The sequence below is a fragment of the Callospermophilus lateralis genome, chromosome 1 (assembly GCF_048772815.1).
Source record: "Callospermophilus lateralis isolate mCalLat2 chromosome 1, mCalLat2.hap1, whole genome shotgun sequence".
Classification (NCBI taxonomy): Eukaryota; Metazoa; Chordata; class Mammalia; order Rodentia; family Sciuridae; genus Callospermophilus; species Callospermophilus lateralis.
In genome coordinates, this window is record NC_135305.1 from 145,846,030 (window position 1) to 145,863,015 (window position 16,986).

Below are 16,986 nucleotides of genomic sequence, written 5' to 3' on the forward strand. Positions count from 1 at the left end.
CAGTGTGCACCCCCCCCTCGCAGACTCCAGTACAAGCAAGCTCTGCTGCTGGCCGCGCTGATGCTGTTTTAATTTCCCCAGGGCTGGGAGTCCCTGGCCCAGCGCTTTGGGATTTGGATGAGAATAAGTAGTAAGTGATCGTGTCTAAAAAAGAACGGTTCTGAACACAGACTTTGTTGTAAAATTCGAGGAAAGGAGAGGATGACAAGACTGAGGGGTAGAAAAATGTCAGGGGATCTGGAAGCAGCTAAAACGAGACAGCCTGGGTGACACATTGGCCACACTGTGCTCAGGAGCCTTTGCCTTCCCCCAGGTGAGCCAGCAGAGAAAGGTGCTGCTCCTGCTTTCCTGCTCGCTGGCCCTGGGCTCCAGCTGGAGCGGACCCAGGGTGGCACATGCCCACGAGGGCCACTGGAGAAGCGCACGGTGCCTGTAGGAAAGGGGCTGGGACGTGCCCTTTGCCAGCAGTTCAAGGCCTACGTGTGATAGGGGACAGAGACCTATTGCCTCATGGCCACACAGGCCCTATTTTTAGCATGAGAACTTGGCCAGAAAAGTTAAAGATTTTACTGTGGACTTGACATCATAGAAGATGAGTTTTCCCAGGAGCTGCCGACTTGAACGCCGGCTCTTAGCCCTCAGAATTACCGGTTAGGCTTCGCAGCGTTTCGTTTTTGTTCTGTTTTATTCCAGGATTACAATGTTTAACCACTAACATTAGATGTCTGGGGCAGCAAAAGTGAGCTGACTTCCTCATATTACAGAAAATATCCTTGTATTTCTGCCAGGGATTAATTTGCTTAAGTTTAGGTTCTGGGTTGGTTTTTTTTTTTTAAGAACTGCTTTTTCTTAAAACATTTTCTGGTTGCTTAAGAAAGAGTTGCTGTATTTTTATATTCCTTATCATTTAAACTGATGTTTCACAAAATTAAGAAAAATAATTTTTATTATAAAGTATCATTCATATTTTATATTACTTTGAAAATTAAAAAAGAAAAAACCAGCCATTTAAAAAAAGTTAATGTGTTCTGGGTGTGGTGGCACGTGCCTGTAATCCCAGTTACTTGGGAGGCTGGAGGCAGGAGGATTGCAAGTTCAAGGCCAGCCTCAGCAACTTGGTGAGACCCTGTCTCAAAATAAAATTTATAAAGGGCTGAGGGTATTGCTCATCACTAAAGCACTTACTCAAAATGTGCAAGGTCCTAGGTTCAATTCCCTCAAAAAAAATAATAATAATTTAAAAATAAAAAGGGCTGGGGATGTAGCTCAGTAGTAGAGTAACCCTGGGTTCAATCCTCAATTACGGGGAGTGGGGAGGATAAAAGTTAAAGTGTGTTTGGTTTAAAAAATTTGGAAAATAGTAAGTAGAAAAAAGATAATCATAGATGGTCCAATCCTTCAAAAAACACTGTAGGGGCTGAGGATATGGCTCAGTTGGTAGAGTGCTTGCCTTGAATGTACAAGGCCCTGGATTCAATCCCAGCGCCATTAAAAAAAAAAAAAATCATGGTAAATAATTTGGGGGCCTGGAAGTGTAGTTCAGTGGTAGAGTGTTTGCCTGACATGTGCAAGACCCTGGGTTTGATCTCCAGGTTAATAATAATAATAATAATAATAATAATAGAACTATTATTATTTAGGGGTTAACGATAATAATATAATTACTATTATTCATGGGTGTGTTTAATGGGTAACTCTAAGAGTTTATGGTATTTTTTAATAATTGATAGCAACTAATAGCTGGGGCTTTCCTCTTTTTTTAAGTCTTAATTTCTGCACAGGCTGAAGATATTTTTGATAGACAGCTCATGAAAGTGAGATTTTTTAATTGTGACCTTTTTTTGCAGTGCTGGAGATTGAACCCAGGGCCTCCTGCATGCTAGGCAGGTGCCCTACCACTGAGCTGCATCCCCAGCCCAGGTTCTAGATTGAATGTTAATGTTGTTGCTACTTAAAAATAACAAAGGCCAAAGATTCAGTGACTCAGCTTGAGACTCTCCACAGGAGTAGTGGACAGAGCAGCCCTAACTAAGTTAAGTCACAGGTCAGTGGTCACCCACTTTTCTTAAAATGCAAACAGCCTGTACAAGTTCAGTTGGATCTTGAATCCCCCCCCCCCCCCGCCCCCAAGCACCAGGAAGCAGGGAAGTTGTTAACAGGGAGTCGGAAGCAAAGATCAGCTCACAGAGGGGAGCAGCCTCTCCTGCTCAGGTTGCTCTGTGTTAGAAAGCAGGGCAGGGAGCCCCTTCCCAGCGCCTGTGGAAGGGCTTTTGGTGCTGGTGGGGCCCACGCAGAGCTCTGGGTGTTCAGCAGCAGCAGTATGTCATGAGGAACCTCCTCAAAAGCAAGCTTGGAGCAAAGTGCAGCGAGGGACGAGGACTGGGGGAAGGGTCGTGACCGCAGTCCCCTGCCATTGGCACTTTGTCTGCTGTATCCACTCAGAGCTTCTTCCCTGCAGCACGTCTTGGCTTTCCTCTGAATTCCCTCTAACTGTGCCTTGGTTTTACTCTTCCTAGCTTGAGCGAGAGCTTTTTCATGGTGAAGGGAGCAGCCCTCTTCTTACAACAAGGAAGCAGCCCTCAAGGCCAGCGGAGTCTTCAGCATCCTCACAAGCATGCAGGTGATGGCTCTATGTTGATGCTCTTTAGTTGGGAATTCTTACCAGGTACAATGGCGCATGCCTGTGATCCCAGTGACTAGGGAGGCTAAGGCATGAGGATCACAAGTTTGAGGCCAGCCTCATCAACTTAGTGAGAACTTCTCTCAAATAAACAATAAAGATCTGGGAGTATAGTTCAGTGGTACAGTGCCCTTGGGTTCAGTCCCCAGTACCAAGAAGAAGAAGAAAGGAAAGAACTGGGACTCTTTTTTCTGAGCATCAGAGGAACCTTCCGTAGGTGGTGGTGGGCAGTTTGCTGGGTATCAAGGCCAGAGCAGTAGTGGAGCACAGGTTTGTAATGACTGGTGCAGGTGGAGGCTCGGGTGCTCTGGGATGGCACAGGGGGCTCGTGGGTCTGTCTGTGTGAGAAGTCAGGTGGTCAGCAGCTCTCTGTTGGGATGTGAGATTTCCTGGCCACAGTGGATCAGGTACCTGCAGATTTTAAGATACCGAATGACTTTCCAACAAATGCGCCAAAGTGCATTACAGCCAGATGGCCCCTTGAAAATAAGCCCCTGGGTGCCATGTAGCTGGTCTGGGAAATGCTGTCAGTTCTCAAAGCGTTTGAAGACTCTTACTCGGGGAATTTAAGATTCTTTGGGTACTGAGGCAGGAATTGCAGCTTCGAGGCCAACCTGGGCAACTTAATGAGGTCCTGTCTCAAAATAAAAAATAAAAAGGGCTGGGGATGTGTCTCTGTGGTGGAGAGTCTGTGTTCAATCCCAGCATCTCTCTCTCACACACACACACACAGTCTTTGGCTCTTGCCCTGAGAAGTCACTGTGGTGGGATATTTTTTTCTATAATGGACAGTTTGGTTTTGGAAATGGATAAAAATCATAGAGCAGGGATCCAGCTGAGTGTTAATGTAGGTCCAAAAGCAAACTACTAAGAAATGCCTGTGAACTAACAGGTGACTTGACTCTGAAACCAAAGGCAATCTGGAAAGAAACCAACAAGCCCTGTACGCACAGTGGGTCTTGGTACCAAGTCCGAGCTCTGGGCCTGGCACGGTGTGTCTGTGAGCCAGAAGGGCCTGGCAGCCCGGGCCCTTTTCTTGTCCCTTGTCCCCATTTTGTTTGCTTAACCTCTGGCCGTCCAGCTTCATCTCTGAACATCTAAGGTTAGAATTTCATACCTTGGAAGTTCTAGCAAATGCTATGTTTCAGTTGGTCTTTTGTTTTAAGCTAAAAAAATAATTGTCCTGTGCGAGAAGGTAGTGTACTTTGTGGAAAGAATATTTGCTTTGGAGCCAGACAGACCTGGCTTCTGAACCAAGTTCTGCAGCTCCCTGGGCAGTCACAGTCCACTTGTGAGTCTCAGTATTCTAATCTTTATAGTGGACATCAAATACTTGAGACAGTATGGAAATGGAGAATATGCATTTAACACACCTGCCTTCCACCGGGATGATGTATATGAACATACAGTACAGATAACACAGACGGTTAGCTGGGCACAGGGGCACGCCTCTAGTCCCAGTTTAAGGCCAGCCTGGGCAACTTAGTGAGACCCTGTCTCAAAATGAAAAAAGGGACAAGGGATATAGTGCAGTGGTTAAGCTCCCTTGGGTTCAATCCTTAGTACCAAAAGAAAAAAATCATATATGTATGTGTACATAAATATATATAATCATGGCTACTCACACACACACACACACACACACACCCCTGTATGTGCAGCTATAATCACTACAGGGACTCCTCGTACAGTTAAACTTCAGAGCCATTATTCCTAAGTCTGCTAATTGTCCTGCCCTTTTAGGAGTGTGGCCACTGTTTCTGTCTTGACTATGACGCGTACACTAGAAGAGGTGGTCCGGCCTTGCTCGCCGAGTACAGCGGCTCCTGCTGTGTGAGAGCTGCCTGTAGAGCGGTTAGGCACCTCCTGACCACGCGAGGGCAGGGAGGCCAGGACAGCTGGTTGACGGAGAGTGAGCTAAGGAAGGCCAAAGAGGACTCTCAGCAGATGACCCCAGACGAGCCTAGACTGGACTTTACACTGGTTCCTTTTTCCCTAGTATCGAGTCCCCCAGGATGAACTGCCCTCCCTCGCCATCACCACGCAGAGCTGAGGACAGTTGAGGGTTAATCCCCCCCATGGGAAAGCCACTGTATTCACTGGGTCCCAGCAGGCCAGGCCTCGGAGGCCCTGTCCAGAGCTGGTCTCCAGGCGTACAGCCTCTGGCTTTTGTGTGTGCCCGTCGCCCACGGCTGGGATTCCTGTCTGTCAGCACTCTGCGCCCCAGCAAGCAGCCCTCCTGAGGAGTCTGTCTGTCCCACCCCCCACCCGTGGGCTGCGCTGGGCTTCCTTCCTCTGTGGTCTGTGACTGGTGGGGGGGGGGCAGGTGAGGAGCCAGCAGGGGGCTCTGTGGTATCTTGGCGTTGGAGGCAGGACAGGGGGTGCTGCTTGAGAGGAGGAAGGGGATGGGAGCTCCATGTCCTCTTGATAGGACCCGCTATCTGCAGTCACTCCTTTTGGTCGGGAATGAGTGCCCGCGTGGGCTGTTTCACTGTGGAATCCTGTTACTGGAGAAAACAGATAAAAGTGGCAAATTTTTTAAAAATGTTATTTATTGTGAAAAGAACTCTTAACACGAGCACCAGCCTCCTGACTAGAGGGGCAGGTTTCTGATAGCCTGACTCTTGCTGAGACAGGGAGTGCGGTGTAGACATCATCTGTCTTTCTGCCTTAAAGTAGAAAGGTGCTTTTGCTAAAGGAAGAAATGTGACTTTTCCTGGAGTGCTTGAGTCTGTAGACAGTGTTCACTCTCCCGGGGTTCTCGGGTAGTCTTTAAGATAGGTGGTTTGCCGGGCACGGTGGCACACGCCTGTCATCCCAGTGGCTCAGGAGGCTGAGGCAGAAGGATCGCCAGTTCAAAGGCAGCCTCAGCAAAAGTGAGGTGCTCAGCAACTCAGTGAGACCCTGTCTCTAAATAGAATACAAAAGAGGGTTGTGGGTGGGGCTCAGGGGTCAAGTACCTCTGAGTTCAATCACTGGAACAAAAAAATAAAAAATAATAATAAAATATTTGATTTTTAGCTGGGTATGGTGGTATACACCTGTGACTCAGGAGAATGAGGCAGGAGAATCATAGGTTTGAGGGCAGCCTCAGAAACTTAGTGAGACCCTATCTCAAAATAAAAAATTTAAAAGGGCTGGGGATCTAGCTCAGGGCTAAAGCACCTCTGAGTTCACTCCTCAGTACCATAGAGAGATAGATAGAAAGGTAGATAGATAGATAGGTTTCCTCTCTTTGGTGTTGGGGATCAAACCCAGGGCCTTTGTGTGTGTGAGGCTGGTACTCTATGAGTACTATGGCTCAGTTATAGAGCACTTTTTAAAATTTGAGGTAATTCAGTTTCTTTGGCATGAAATTGATACAGACTTTTACGAGCTATTCCTTGCACCTTCTTCTAGATCAGCATCTTTGCAGATGAATCTTTTCTTAAGAAAGAGCCCCGTGAGAGGTTTCAGGAGCCTGTAAGCTCTGAAGAAAGCAGCGGCAGAGTCACACCTGCTCCGTCCTCGTGGCACACCTCAGTTACAGGGTCCCTGCCACCTGTGGACACTTCCTGCACCCTGCCCCGTCCGGGCGGAGTGTTGGCCCCTGGAGTCCCCAGGCAGGAGCATGGCTGAGGCCACCCTGCACTGCACAGTGAGACCCCATCTCCAAAACAGACCTTCCCCTGGGTCACTGCCCATCCCATGTAAGAAAGATAAAAGAGAGAGAGAAGATAATTTTTAGCAAGAAGAGGAAAAATGGCAGATGCTTGTCTCCGTGTTATTTCCCTGAGTGCCCAACTTACAGCAGCTCCCGATAACCGCGTAGACATTTCCCCTGGTAGAGAAATAATATCTGAGTGTTATGGAAAATGCAGAAGAGTTTGAAGAGGAATGATGGCACCCGGCTGTTTGGCTGTCCTGCAGCGTGACCCTGCCCACCACTGCTGGTAGAAATACATTCTCTTTAGATTTGTCTGTATTTTCCAATTTTTCTATTAAAAGCACCCATGTTGCAAGCAGTTCAGAAAATAGAGCAGCATTAGCAACAGGATGGTGAGGGGCCAGTCACTCTCACATGCATGCGCATCAGGCGGAGAGGAGCCATCAGGACAGAGCTCTTGGGAGGCTTCTCCTGTCCTGTGCGTGGAGAAAGTTAACTTCTAAATCTTTCTCCAGGCCCCTAAAACCAGCCTTTCGAGGTTTCTTCCTGGAAAGCAGGTGGGTGACCTTCTAAACTTTCTTGTTGGCCTGACAGGTGACCTGCCCCAGCACCTGCAAGTCATGATCAACCTCCTGCGCTGTGAGGACAGGATCAAGCTGGTAAGCAGGGTGGAGAGCGCAGGTCCCTATGTCCCACATTGTGACCACAGCCAAAGCCAAGGGGGCTGGGGTGCAGCTCAGGGGTGGAGGCTGTGTGAGCCCTAGGTTCAGTCCCCAGCGCCACCTGGAAAACAAACCCCAGAGGGGCCCACAGAGGGCCACACCAGGGCTCCCGGGCAGCCTTGCCTAGAACCTTCTTCCCCTGGAGGTGTGCTCATTGCATATATTCTGGGTGTCCCCCTTGAGCCAGGACTGTCCCTGCTGCTCAGGAGACAAGTAGGACCTGGCTCCTGCCCTCAACAGTGGCACCCTTCCTTCTTCCCTCACGTGGGGGGGGCGGGAGGTGCTCTAGCTGTGGTCTTGGGCGGGCAGGGGAGGGAGGGAGGTGCTCCTCCGGGAAAGGTCAGCGAGCAAGCGCGTCCCTGCCCGCACAGGCCGTGCGCCTGGAGAGCGCCTGGACGGACCGCGTGCGCTACATGGTGGTGGTGTACAGCAGCGGGCGCCAGGACACCGAGGAGAGTATCTTGCTGGGAGTTGACTTTTCCAGTAAGGAAAGGTGAGTCCCATGGGGAGGCGGTTCCGCCTGGGAGGGGGAGAGTTGCTGCTGGAGCAAGGTTTCCGGGTGTGCACGTTCAGCGGGGAGGAGTGTGGGAGTCCTGGCAGAGGTCAGGGCTCTGGGGCCGGTCAGATGCAGGCCGTGCCGTCCAGGGGCCGAGTCGGCTGAGGCACAGGAGGCCTGCGCTGTGATGAGCGGCCGTCAGGAGCAGCCACCTGAGCCGGGCGGCAAAGAGGTTTGTTCAGCTCGCGGATTTAGAGGCTGGAAGTCGGTGACGAGGCGCTGTTTGGCCTCTGGCATCCCAGTGGTCAGAGCATGTGCAGAGGATCCCTGAGAAAGGCTTGTTCCTACCTACTCTCCTGCGCAGACAGAACAGGTTCCTCCCTCTGGGGGCGGAGCCACGACCCTCCCTGGGCCCCGCCTCTTAAAGGTCCACCACCTCAACTCTGCCACCCTGGGACCAGCTTCCAGCATGTGACCCCTTCAGGGAGAACTTCAAACTGTGTCCATGTCACAGCAGGAGCCACTTAGCCAGGACGGAGGAGCCGCTGTGGTGAGCGTGGAAGGTGGTGAAAGACCCCAGCCCAGCAACCTTAGGCTTAGTTACAAAATTATTAGGGCACGTCACAAACCTGCAGACAATGTGTTTTTCAGATAATCAGTTAAGTGTGACCGATTGAAAAGGAAAAAACAGGATGGTTGGGAAAGAGCAGAAAAACAGATTCCAGGGCATGCCTGAATAAACAGGGGCTAATAAGCAGGAACAGAAAAATCAGAATGCTCATATGTAACTGTCATGTGGTATTGTTCCAGGAACATAAAATGAAAAATAACTTTACCCTTTAGGTAACCTATATGCTGGGTTCAAAATAGCCAATAAGAAACCTGTTGCTTACCGCGCGCGCGAAACCTGCCCCTTTACCCTATAAAAGACCTGTACCCCAAAGCCTGGTGTGCCAGCTCACCAAAGCTTCGGCTGAGGTTTCGCTGAGCACCCACAGGCGTCTGTGTCTGAATAAACCTCATGCGGTTGCAGCCAGTGCCTCGTGCGTCTTTCCTGGACAGGGAATCGGTGGGTCTTTCAGTGGCCCATGGGAATGTGCGCTTGCGACGTCTGTCCAGCTCTGGTGCAGCAGTGACAGGTCCTTGCTCAGCGGCTCTAAGAGAGGCTTACAGTTTGGATGGGTCAGCTGAGTTACATCACAACCCCTGTTGTGCATGTGAGGCGGCTCCCCTGGCCTGTTGTCCTGCATGGACAGGTGCGGGTCATTGCAACCCCAGATTCATAGAACCAGGTCAAAGCAACGTCACTCAGTGTCCACTAGTCTACCTGCCCATCAAGAACAGTGAGTTTTGTGTTCTTGTGTGTGTGAGACCCGGCTGGGCCCCAGGGAGGCCACGAAGCAGCCACCTGCAGCTCCTGGTATCAGGAGGGGGAGAGGCGCGGTGGTGCAGATGCTTAGGCTTCCAAGGTGACATGGCAGCTGTTAAGCCAGACCTTACAGGACCAGCGGGCAGCCATCAAGGTCGGCCAGCGAGGTTGGGGTGGGTGGGGCCGGGAGGCCTGTCTGAGTTGTCACCGGCAGAGGCGGGGACACGGCAGTGAAGAGCCACAGAGTGGTGCAGCCTCGTCTTCTGAGCTGCTGCGAGTCCCAGGTTGGTTCCCAGAGGCGGTTCCTTTGTTAGAGGTCTTGGATGGAAAGGGGGGAGCCCTCCTTCTGGTGCCTCAGGGCCTGATGGAAACACCTCCTGTGTGCACTTTCGGGGAGCAGGCCTTGGTGGCCTCGTGCTGGTCGGGAAGTTTGGGTCTAGAAGATGTGTAGCTGCCGTCTCAGGAGGTGCGCTCTGAAGGGCCACTGAGGGCGTGGGGTGGTGTCAGATGCCACCAGGCAGGTATCTCAGAGTGGTGCAGGCCCACCTTCCCAGGGGCTGTGTGCAGGCTGTTCAGTGGTTAGAGAGCTGGACATCCCCCCTGGGCAGGGGCTTCTCATTGCGTGTAGTCTGTCTAGTGACCCTTTCTGATCCTGAACCGGAGTCTGCCTTCCATAGACCCTCCCCGTCATCTGGATCCTGACCAGGAGCTTCATAGGAATGCAGTCCTCCTCCTGGTCCTCTCTGTTGCTTGAGCTGACCACCACAGTCCAGTTACCAGATGCCCCGGGAGCAGCCCCCATGGTCCTTCGCCCTCCTGTGGAGTAGGCAGCCCTATTCACACCACACAGATGAGGGGTCTGAAGCCAAGAGACCACACGAGTGCACGGGGTCACCCCAGTGAGCGGCCGAGCTGGGCATCCGTTCGTCCTTGCACTGTGGACCTGCCACGTGGAGGACCCCACTCGTTATTCCCCGCCACACTGGGCTCTCCACCCGCCACCCTGCTCATCTACCACTTGCAGCTTGTCACCCAGGGACTTGACAGTTCTGTGTGCCAGATCTGCCAGGGGCTGGGGGCTGCGTCAGGGGGCACAGGACAACAACCCGTGCCCCCTCACCCAGGGTCATGGACGACGTTCGGCCTGCACGCAGGACCCCCGTTTGTTCTTCCCACTCGGGATGCTGCCCAGGCCCCTCCCTTCTGACATGTCATACCCGTCTGTGCCTTCTTCCCTTGCCCTCCTCCTGACGCCCTGGCTCGGGGTCTCTGTGGGGTCCCTTTCCCTGGGACTGTGGCCCTCGTGCCAGCGTCTCCTGCCCTGTCTGGTCTCAGCTGCTGCCTCCTGTGGGCACCAGCCTCAAGGAGGAGCTGGCTTGTGGCTGGACAGGGGTGTGGAGAGGCTGAAAGAGCAGGACTCAGGGAACTCTGGGCATGTGGGGGTCCGGGAGCTGCTGCTCTGGGGCTCCCACACTGCCCAGGTGCCCGCTGTCCTCCTGTGCCCTGGCCTGCAGATCCCCAGTCCTCACCAGAAAGGCTTCCCCTGCTGAGGTCACGATTCTCTGGTTTTCCTAAATTCTTGCTGCGAGATTTTGTTGCCTTAGCCCAAAAGAGGGAAAGCAGAGCATCGCCTCCCAGGGACCGTCCTTGGTTCCTGGTGACAGGGTGTCCAGGCGAGTCGTGTTAGAAAAAAATCGTGTGGAAACGATGGCTGGTGCAGCTGGCATTGTCCCCGGAGTTCTAGATCTGCTCATGCCTCCTTGGGAGGCCAGGTAGCCGCCCCAGGGATCCATGTCTGGTTAATTGTCATTTGAGATTCAGGAACTTCTTGAGAGCCACACTGCTGTCCTCGTGCATTAGTGTCTGCCACCTGTAAAGGTCTGGGGCAGGCCCTTCTCCTGCCGGTGCCTCCACCCTGTGCAGGCCTAGCTGGCTTCTCCGTTTCCACCGCCTGGGCCCCAGGGTCTGGGAACCTGCTTTCTGGTAGAGTTGCCACCCCCCACTTGACCCTTCAGCGCGTTCTTCCTCTAGGAAGACCCCTCCGCAGCTCCCATGTTATCCAATCCATAGACCCACCTCTGCTACAGAGAATTGGTATTGGTCACTGTGGGACCAGTGGAGGCACAGTGGCACCTACAGGGTGTTAGAGGAGTTGTGGGGCGGTACAGTCTTGTGGTCCCCTGTCTGTGCTCTGGGCTCTAGTTCAAGGCTGTGAACAGAAGTCCTCTGTGGAGCCGGCGCAGTGGCTTGGAGGCTGAGGCAGGAGGATGGATGGTGAGTTCAAAACCAGCCTCAGCAAAAACAAGGCCCTAAGCAGCTCAGGGAGACCGTCTCTAAATAAAATACAAAATAGGCATGGGGATTCAGCTCAGTGGTCGAGGGCCCTGAGTTCAATCCCCAGTTACCTGCCCCCCCCCCCAAAAAAAAACACAAGTCCTCTATGGACTCTGACTGCTGCCAGCTTCTTACCCTATCTGGGCCCAGGGAGGACGGTTGAGGTGCCCCTTGTCCCATGCAGGCTGTGGGGGTTTCTGCCTGCCCTGGAGCCCCTCCCGGCCTGCGCTGTGTGTGGCTGTCTGTGCTGTGACCTCTGTTCTTTGCTAGTCCCTGGCTTGTGTGCTCAGTGCCAAGGCCTGCCCTTCCAGGCCTGCCCACCCCAGGGCACCGTCCGGGATGGCTGTGTATCAGCCCTTCCTGGCCCTGGTACAGCTGAGTATTAAGGACATACGGTGAGGCCATCGAGATTGGGCAGGGCCGCTGGGCGCAGAGTCGGAGAATCGGCTCGGCCCGAAGGCACTTGAAGGCCTTGTCACTCCTGCACATGGATTCTTCAGACGTGGAAGCAAGTGGTCAGGAGGAGGGGCCTGCGTGGTGGGGATGCTCTGGAGGGGGAACTGGCCTCGAGTCCCAGAGCCCCTGGTCCGGCGGAGTCAGGTTACTCCCCGAGGGGGCTGTTGAGAGGCACATGCATAAGTCCAGGATCCTGGTGGCTGGCAGGGCTGGCCCCTGGCACGGTTGCGGCCGTTTCGCACAAGCTGTTTTAAATGCCCCGAGAGTGTTCCTGGTGATCTGAGGAGCCCCTCTGATAAGCGTCTTTGGTCTGCTTTTCGGTGGCGCCAGTCGCTAAAGTTGACAAGTATCATTTCCCTGTTGGGATGGGCAAGACAAAACCAGATTCAGCCAGTTTGTAAGGTGGCAGCTGCACAAAGGGCGGTAAACAGAAGTCTGAAAGTACATTAATAGTAAGGTGGGCACTCGTCCACTCCTGCCCCCCAGGACAGAGGAGGCTGGGGCTGGCTCTGCCACCTGTCCAGGGGCCCTGGTTGGACGTGGCCCTCTGCCAGCACCGTGCCAGCGTCAGTGGCTTCTCCGCTGCAGTGTGGGTGCAGACCAGTCATCTGCTGCCCATACCCCACACAAAAATGGTGCGGCCATTGGTGCTCCCCTAGCAGGGCCACCCAGACCCCTGTCTTCTAGAATCCAGTTGTAGAGGACTCTTCCCGGGCACCGAGGACTTCTTCCAAATACAGGCCCAGCAGCCCATCCCAATCGGGTGATGGCTGTCTGGGAGCCGGACAGGCTGGGTAGAGGGACTGAGGGAACACTGGGCCAGTGCCTGGGTGGACACTGACTCCAGGTGTCTTCTATCCCATGATCTAGCAAAAGCTGTACCATCGGGATGGTCCTGCGGCTGTGGAGCGACACGAAGATCCACCTGGATGGAGACGGGTAAGGACCGCTCAGAAAGACCCTCTCCACGTCGGCGCTGAGGCCCAGCCGGCCGGCAGCCTGGGGTCGACTTTATTAGGAGGGTAGTGCTGGGGTCCAGGGAGCCCCAGGGGAGCGTGCGTTCTGGAGGTTCTCTGAGGGAGCTCGGGTCAGGCAGCAGCGGAAGCCTGCCGCAGGTCTGCTGGGTGACGCTCAGGAGCAGCCGTGCGCTGCCCCGCAGCCACTCCCCTTGGGCTCAATGCAGGGCCACCCTGACAGCTCCCAGAGGGGTGTGATGCAGCTGGAGCTTCCGTCTTGGGGTGCCAGGAAGACACCTGCCAGTTTGGGGACTTCAGAGGAGGATGCCAGGGGCCTGGGCAGGTAGACAGGGCTGGAGGCTCCAGGCACCTTCTCTCCTGGGGCAGCGAGGGCTCAGGATGTGCGGACAGGAGGGAGGCGGGCGGTCACTCCTGCACATGGATTCTAGGCTGCTGAAGTGGCTCCCTGGAGAGGACTGGAAAGGACAGACATTCATTTGGTTGAAGTAGTGGGATCATAGGATACTTTTCCTTTTTAAAATTTTGTTTTCCATTAATATGTTTTCATGTAATTAAAAAGAGTATCGATGAGTGTGTGGTGCCAGAGGGAGCAGGTGGGCAGGGTCAGTTATGGAGACAGATGACACCAGGCGCTGTCCTGGCCCCGCATGGTGATGCACTTTGAGTTTGGGGAGTGTCATCCTGCTGGGTGGGGAGCACCCCCTCCTGGCTTGCCTTTGGCTCACCTCGCACCACGCCCGACGGTGGAGCGTGCTCTTCCCCAGTCCCTGGCAGGACTGCTCTGCCGCCGGCGGGGATCTGACCACAGGGCCCGACCCTCCCCACAGCTGCCCTTCTCCTTGTTCTCGTCCTCAGTGGGTTCAGCGTGAGCACGGCAGGGAGGATGCACATATTCAAGCCCGTGTCTGTCCAGGCCATGTGGTAAGTGTGTCTTCAAGGACCCCATCCCTCGGCAGGGTGCTTCTAGCGACACCACGACCAGCAAGACCCCATTCAGCACACACCTGTGATCCCCGGAGGCTGAGTTCAAAGTTCAAAGCCAGCCTCAGCAACTTAGTGAGGCCTTAGGGCCTCACTAAGGAACTCACTAAGGAACTTAGCAAGACCCTGTCTCAAAAAATTAAAAGGGTTGGTCATGAGGCTCAGTGGTTAAGAGCCCCTTGGTACCAAAAAAAAAAAAGAAAAGAAGAATGAAAAACTCTTTCTGAGGAACCTGTTGGGGAGGAGGAATGGCAAGGGTGGGCGGCGTCATGGTATGTGATGTGCCTGTGAGGATCGCCACAGCGTCACATCGTGGGATCACAGCCTGTATGACAGACATCACTAGTAAAGCAATGAAGGAGAAGCCCTGCTCTCCCGGGCCGAGCTGGGGCATGCCCAGCAGATAGGCTCAAGAGGGCCGTGCATTGGAACCGTGTTTTAAGCGTATAATTCAGCGGCATAAAGCCTCTTCTCGGAGCTTCGTGGCCGTCCCCACTGTCCGGAGGGAGCTCTGTGCCCGCTCCTCCTTCCCCAGGCCTGGCAACCCCCATTCTTGTTGCCCCAGTGGATTCGTCCTTTCTAGGAAATTCATAAGCAGAATCATCAATGTCCCTCTGTGTCCCACTTGCACTTAGCGTGCTGTTTTTAGGGTCATTCATGTTACACATCTGCAGAATTCCGTCCTTTTTATAAGCTGAGTACTGTTCCCTGTGTGAAGGCACTGGTGGTGTTCACGCGGCCAGCTCCTGCCCACCGAGGGTCGGTTCAGCTGCGTGACGGTTCCCGTGAGGCCCTGCTTCCGTTCTTTTTGGTTTTTACCCAGAAGTGGAATTGCTAGGTCACGGGTTGCGTTGACTTTCTGGGAAAGCACCAGTTCTTCCCACCGTGGCTGAGCCGCTCATGTTCCCATCAGTAGAGCGCGGAGTTCCCATTTCTGCATTTCTTTATCACCTCCTGTCATTTATTTACCTGTTTATTGAGTCAGGGTCTTTGGATGTTGCCTAGCCTGGTCTTGATCTTCCTGTCTTAGCCTCCTGGGGAACTGGGGTTATCAGTCATTTATCTTATTTTATTCTTTCAATTGGTTGTATGGACGCATGTCTGTGTGTGTGGGAATTAAACCCAGGGCTTACATGCTAGGCAGGTGCTTTACCACAGGGCTAAACCCTAATGCTTTCTATTTTATTTTTGAGCCAGGGTCTTGCTAATGCCAACGCTGGCCTTGAGCTTAAAACCCTCCTGCCTCCTTCTCCAGGGAGCTTGGGTTATAAGCGTGTTCTCACCAGTTTTACATCTCATACTCACCGTCTTAGCAGCTGTGAGGTGGTACCTCGATGTGGTTTTGGTTTGTCTTCTCCTGGGGATTCTTGAGCATTTTTCATGCACTTATTTCCCATTGTATGTCCTCATCGGAGGACTGTCTGTCCCAGTCCTTGGCCTAGGTTTTTCTATATTGTCATCTTGCCTCTCTCTATGGGCTCTTGGCAATAAAATGTCACCTGGCATCAGTCCACTTAATCCCTGTGCCTGGCACGTAGTAGCTGCTCAGCGTGTGCAGTCGAGGAGCAGCACTTTGCTGGACGTGGAGCATCTGGGAGTGGTCACAAGACTCCTCTGGTGGGAGTGGTCACAAGACTGACCTGTTGGGTTCGGGGCCACAGCACATGGACAAGTTACATGATACCTGGAGCGCTGGGCAGGTTCTCCCAGGTGTCGAGCCACTCCAGGGCCCAGGTCTGGCCCTAAATAATTTACTCTCCAGGCAAATAAAAAATAGGCCCACGCGATTTTTCAAAAACTCTGGACCAGAACTAAATTTAGTCACATTCAGCTCAGGTTGATCTCCTCAGCCAGCCTGGGGACAGTGGGCCAGACTGGGTGTGTTACACCCGAGACAGGGTCACTCTGGTAGTTCCCCTTCAGGGCCTCTGCCACCCTTTGCTGGTTCCTAACTCGCCCCACTGTGGAGGACCTTCAGCCTGGGCTTCTGGTGGACGAGGTGAGCTACATTGTCGGTGTCCCTGTTTCTGCCCCCTCCGCCCCCACACCTCCTCTTCCTCTGGCTTCCACATCCAAACGGGCTGCTCCGCGCCTGTCCTCAAGGAGCCTCCCTCTGAGTGATGGTCACATGGAGGGCGACCATGTGGGACGCAGCCAGATTTTCTTCCTGCGGTCAGGGCTCCTGTGGTCCCCACACTCAGGGTCACTGTGACTTGCGAGGTCACCCGTGATTCTGTGGTTAATCAGTGGAACGTAAAGCAACGTGTGAGCCCGTGTGTTTGGGAGTCGGGAAGTTTGGGCTTGACTTTCGTCCTGTGGTGCGGGTGGAGCCAGGGCCCTGCGCGTGCTCTGCTGAGGTACCTCCCGCCCCTGGGTTTCTGTTCTGGTCTGTCTTTCCCTGTTTCTGGACGGTGAAGGACATTCCCCCACTGTGGGCTCAGCAGAGGTGAATGTGCAGAGGCTAGCTCTGGGACCTGGCAGCTGTCCGTCTCCGGCTGCCACATGTCGCCCACACGCCCTCATATGTAAGCAGGACTGCGGGAGCTAAGTCCTCGTGAACTGGCCCACGCCTGCCCCGTGAGCCCTCCTGGGAAGGGAGGCCATGCTTCTCCTGGTTTCCCGACCTGGCCTCTCCCCACCCAGGTCTGCCCTGCAGGTGCTCCACAAGGCCTGCGAGGTGGCCCGAAGACACAACTACTTCCCAGGGGGTGTGGCGCTCATCTGGGCCACCTACTACGAGAGCTGCATCAGCTCCGAGCAGAGCTGCATCAACGAGTGGAACGCCATGCAGGACCTGGAGTCCACGCGGCCTGACTCCCCAGCCCTGTTTGTGGACAAGTATGTGCGGCACCTGCCCAGACACCTCCCTGCAGCCCTGGGCCAAGCATTCCCTTCCCAGAACCAGCTTCTAAAATGGGGCTTCTAGGAGCCGGGCATTTTGGTGCAGCCTGTCATCCCAGCAGCTCGGGAGGCTGAGGCACGAGGATGGCGAGTTCGAAGCCAGCCTCAGCAAAAGTGAGGCCCTAAGCAACTCAGTGAGACCCTGTCGCTAAATAAAGTACAAAATAGGGCTGGGGAGGGGCTCAGCTGTTGGGCCCCTGAGTTCAATCCCCGGTACCAAAAAAACAAAACAGTTTCTAACCTGGGACCCTGGGAAGCCTGGCTGTGGGGAGAATTTGTGACACACCTTAAAAATAATAGACGAATTTGGGGAGTGTACTTCTGGGGAACGAGTCCTCGTTTCCATCAAACCCCCAAGGGAATGAGCTGCCCCGCTCAGCCCCTCCCGGTGATGCTCTGCGTCTGGGCCTTTCCTCTGTCGGTT

The 16,986-nt window shown here is 53.7% G+C and overlaps 1 protein-coding gene across 4 annotated transcripts in view; it reads left to right on the forward strand.

Annotated features, from left to right (window-relative positions):
- Window positions 1-16,986, forward strand: part of Ssh1 (slingshot protein phosphatase 1) — a 60,217-nt gene that overhangs the window by 24,503 nt on the left and 18,728 nt on the right. For all 4 annotated transcript variants that reach the window (XR_013155344.1, XR_013155343.1, XM_077108889.1 and 1 more), the window contains 6 exons: window positions 2,517-2,620; window positions 6,921-6,985; window positions 7,420-7,541; window positions 12,574-12,642; window positions 13,536-13,601; window positions 16,305-16,499. Coding sequence is in view for 2 of the 4 variants with exons in the window: in XM_077108889.1 (XP_076965004.1) it covers window positions 2,517-2,620; window positions 6,921-6,985; window positions 7,420-7,541; window positions 12,574-12,642; window positions 13,536-13,601; window positions 16,305-16,499 (621 nt within the window). In the remaining 2 variants the exon portion in view is untranslated. The remainder of the gene's footprint in view (window positions 1-2,516; window positions 2,621-6,920; window positions 6,986-7,419; window positions 7,542-12,573; window positions 12,643-13,535; window positions 13,602-16,304; window positions 16,500-16,986) is intronic.